Genomic DNA, 4,422 nt, shown 5'->3' on the forward strand with positions numbered 1-4,422 from the left:
TTAGTGCAATACTTGATGTCAATGATTTGAATTATTTGAATGCATTGCAATGCTTGATGTGAATGACTTGAATGCATTGTAATACTTGATGTGAATTATTTGAATGTATTGTATGACATATGTTATTTGTTAGAATATGGTTCGTGGAGGTTATAGTGGTCGCTCATCCAGTAGTAGCCAGGCTCAACCTTCAGCTTCACGGGCTCCTGTGATAGGTATATCATATAACTAATTAGATGCTTGATTAGTTCAAATGCACATTCTGAGAATTTCTAATGTATTTTTTTACAGATGATGTTGCGCTTGTACACGACCCACCTACACTAGTTGATCACACAAGTCAACAGCCAACACAGGAAACAAGGTCTTCTCAGGCTGGCACAAGAAGACACATTCAAATAGTGTATATCGATAATCGACCATAAGTATTTTGTTTTCAATTATTGCATATCTTTTAAATATTTTATATTGATATTTACTGTGTAACAATTCATGTGCAGCACGAGGTTTGAGCCACAAGAAGTAGTACGAGAGATTAGGAATTCACTTCTTCAACATCTACCAGGACCAGTTGCTCAATGGAAAGAGTACCCAAAGGAGGTGTTAGACAGATTGTGGTCCTCATTCATGGTATACAGTTATTCCTCATAGTTAATGTGTTTCATATTTAATTTATTTAAGCAATGTCTACTAACTTTCTGAAAATATTTGTAGGCTTCGAATCGCTTTGCAACTACGGTGGAAGAAAATGATGCAAGGAAGGTGTGGCAGAAGGTGGCTGCCAATCGATTTGCAGACATGCTGCACACTATGAAGACTGCAGCAAAAAAAACATCTGGCGTAGTAGATGATCCATTACTGTGGAAGGGCCATGGTCCTATTACTATCAGGAGAGATTACTGGGATGAAATGTGCGATAAGTGGGTGGGAGATGCATTTAAAAATCGCTCTGCGAAGGCTTCACAAAATCGATCGAAGATGCCCGAAGCCCATCTACACACAGGTGGATCTAAGACATTTGGGAGCCACCTAAAGAAAATGGTAACTCATTAATATATAATATTAATTTTATAAGTATTGTTGTAAACTTGTGTACTAAATCTTTTGTCATTTAACTTCGCAGGAAGCAGAAAAAGGAGGCAGTGTACCATATAAGGATGTGTTTGTAGAAACACATAAACGGAAGACCACGGGAGTCTTCGTATCAGAGAAGGCGAGAACGACAACGGTATGTATTAATTCTATTAATAATCATTGCAATATATATGCAAGTTATCATAATGTTATCATTAATTATTAATGAATACTTTAAACATTATTTTGTAGGAGGCATATGAGCAACAGATGGTAGAGCGATATGGCGAAGACGCTACTCATCATCCATCATTTGATCCTACAGCATGGGTGACTGCAGCAGGTGAACCCAAAAAAGGTCGTGTGTTTGGGTTTGGGAGTAATATGAACACTTCACCAGTTATTGGTTCTTCCAGTTACGGCTCACCGACTTCTTGCGCCGACATAAGCTCCAAGCAGCCGACTATTCTTTCCGGTGATGATGTACGCGAGATCATTAATGAATCACTGAATAACTACTTCCAATACACCGTCGCCCCCTTTCTCCGAAATGAGATCAAGGCCGCTGTTCAGGATAGGGGATCTTCGATTCCAGGTCCCTCTCAGGTATAATCACATATATAGTTTTTTTGACTGTCTTAAAGCACATCTGAGCATGGTAGAATCACATATAGAGTTTTTCTAGATGCCTTAGAACACATATGAACATGCTATAATCACATATTCAATTTTTTTACTGCCTTAGCACACATATGAGCATGATAGAATCACATATAAAGTTGCTTTGCCTGCCTTAGAGCACATATGAGCATGCTATATTCACATATTCAATTTTTTTACTGCCTTAGCACACATATGAGCATGATCGAATCACATATATAGTTTTTTGCCTGCCTTAAAGCACATCTGAGCATGGTAGAATCACATATAGAGTTTTTTTATATGCCTTAGAACACATATGAACATGCTATAATCACATATTCAATTTTTTGACTGCCTTAGCACACATATGAGCATGATAGAATCATATATATATATATATATATATAAAACTTTTTGTCTGCCTTAGAGCACATATGAGCATGATAGAATCACATATAAAGTTTTTTTGATTGCATTAGAACACATATGAGCATGCTATAATCACATATTCAGTTTTTGACTGCCTAAGAACACATATGAGCATATTATAATCACATATTCAGTTTTTTGACTGCCTTAGCACACATATGAGCATGCTATAATAACATATAGAGTTTTTTAACTGCCTTAGAACACATATGAACATGTTATATATCATTTATGATAGAATCACATATAAAATTTTTGACTTTGCCTGCCTTAGAGCACATATGAGCATGCTATATTCACATATTCAATTTTTTTACTGCCTTAGCACACATACGAGCATGATCGAATCACATATATAGTTTTTTGCCTGCCTTAAAGCACATCTGAGCATGGTAGAATCACATATAGAGTTTTTTTAGATGCCTTAGAACACATATGAACATGCTATAATCACATATTCAATTTTTTGACTGCCTTAGCACACATATGAGCATGATAGAATCACATATAGAGTTTTTTTATTGCCTTAGATCACACATGAGCACATGATAGAATCACATATAGTGTGTAATTTATTTCATTATATTTTGTTTATCAATACTAACTGTTCTTTTCTTGTGTAGGCTGCTAGCGATAATCAGGGTAGTGGAGCTGAAGGGACAGATAAAGACAATGAACAAGAAGACGCACAAAATCTTGGCGATGATTAGAGGACTGTGTTGAAGAAGTTCTATTTTTTTATTTTTCCTAAATGTAATTGTTGAATTGTAAATAATTAAACTTCTTAATTTTAAGGTGGAACGATTAATTATTGTAGATACTTGTTATATGAATTTTTTTGTGTGGTTTGTTTTTTATTTACAGGAAATATAAATTGTACAGGAAATAGAAATTGTACAGTTCTCGGTAATTAATTTTTAAATAATTTTTTTTTTGATTTTTTTTCGTGTTTGCGACGGATTAGCGACGGATGATTCCGTCGCTATTCATATTAATCTAGCGACAGCATAGCGACGGAACCATCCGTCACTATTCATATTAATCTAGCGACGACATAGCGACGGAATTAAATCCGTCGCCAAGCCGTGGTCGCCGTTTAGTACCGGCGGATTGGCGACGGAATATAGCCCTCGTTATTCTGTCGCAATTAGCGACGAACCTGGCGACAGAATAATTCTGTCGCCAGTTAGCGTCGAAATATTCGCGACGTAAGCATACTGTCGCCTCGTTGTCGCTAATCCGTCGCTAACATGGTTAGCGACGGATTAGCGACGGAATGTGGTCGTCGCTAATCTACTGCTTTGTTGTAGTGTTTGTTGCAGAGCATGCATTTCATCTTGCATTGCTTGACGCCAACTAGGATGTTGTAATGCAGTTTTGACACTCTTAGGTTTAGTGGGAATGTCAAGCTTGACCAGGAAATATTTGGGATTGGGCTTCACGATCCCAAGCTTCCCACGACTCACCATGTTATGAATATTAGAGAGTTGGGTAGTAATACCATTTAAAACAACATTGGATATGACAACGTTTGGGTTGATGTGAGTAGAATCGTGTTGCCCAGTACAACTGATATGTTGTTCAAGACCAACGACAACATCATTTTGATCTCCTTGAGTGCCTTGAACAGGTTTCCCTTATTGTCTATCATTCTGGGCGACATTAGTAAAGGACATGAGATCAGATTCAATATAGGTTTGGCTCTGATAATCAGCACTGACGATAGGGGACTGGTACTGTGATTGGTTATGATGATCAACATTCTCAAGACCTGAAACCCATTCAGAAAACACAACTGGTTCACCATAATTACCCGAGTCTTGATTATCTTTTTGAAATGGCAGATGGAGTTCATCAAATAGGACGTCTACTGATATACATGTGTCTAGTTTCAAGATGTAAGCAATGATAACCCTTATATGTTTCACTATATCCCATGAAGACACAAGGTAACGACCTTGATTCAAATTTATGTTTAACATAATCTTGAAGGTGTGGGTAACAACGAGATCCAAAAATGTGCATGTATGAGTAGTCAAGTCTCTGATTATTTTTTTTTTCAAAAGGAGAGATCATGCATAGAGTTGTTGTAGGGAGTCTATTTAAAAGCTATGTGGTGGTGAAAAATGCTTCAACCCAAAATTTAAAAGGGATCCCTATATAAAAAATCACAAAGAGGCCTAGTTCAACAATGCTTCAATGTTTCCTTTTAGCCTGACCATTTTGTTCGGGTGTCTTAGGATAAGACATTCTATGATGAATGCCATGTTCTCTTAA

The 4,422-nt window shown here is 36.9% G+C and overlaps 1 protein-coding gene across 1 annotated transcript; it reads left to right on the top strand.

Annotated features, from left to right (window-relative positions):
• The first annotated feature begins 1,449 nt into the window (after nucleotides 1-1,449).
• LOC149839661 (uncharacterized) lies at nucleotides 1,450-3,002 on the top strand. Its single transcript, XM_090004191.1, has 2 exons — nucleotides 1,450-1,680; nucleotides 2,769-3,002. The coding sequence occupies exons 1-2, from the start codon at nucleotides 1,459-1,461 to the stop codon at nucleotides 2,853-2,855; spliced, it is 309 nt and encodes a 102-aa protein (XP_089860317.1). The 5' UTR covers nucleotides 1,450-1,458; the 3' UTR covers nucleotides 2,856-3,002.
• Nucleotides 3,003-4,422: the final 1,420 nt, after the last annotated feature.

This window comes from Nuphar pumila, chromosome 4 (assembly GCF_984573655.1).
Source record: "Nuphar pumila chromosome 4, dmNupPumi1.hap1.1, whole genome shotgun sequence".
Taxonomy (NCBI): domain Eukaryota; kingdom Viridiplantae; phylum Streptophyta; class Magnoliopsida; order Nymphaeales; family Nymphaeaceae; genus Nuphar; species Nuphar pumila.

Bases quoted from the DNA above. Each gene is read 5' to 3' on its own strand.
- LOC149839661 (XM_090004191.1), top strand. From the start codon at position 1,459: ATGAACACTTCACCAGTTATTGGTTCTTCCAGTTACGGCTCACCGACT. The intron at 1,681-2,768 runs GTATAATCACAT...TTTCTTGTGTAG, and splicing joins CGATTCCAGGTCCCTCTCAG to GCTGCTAGCGATAATCAGGG.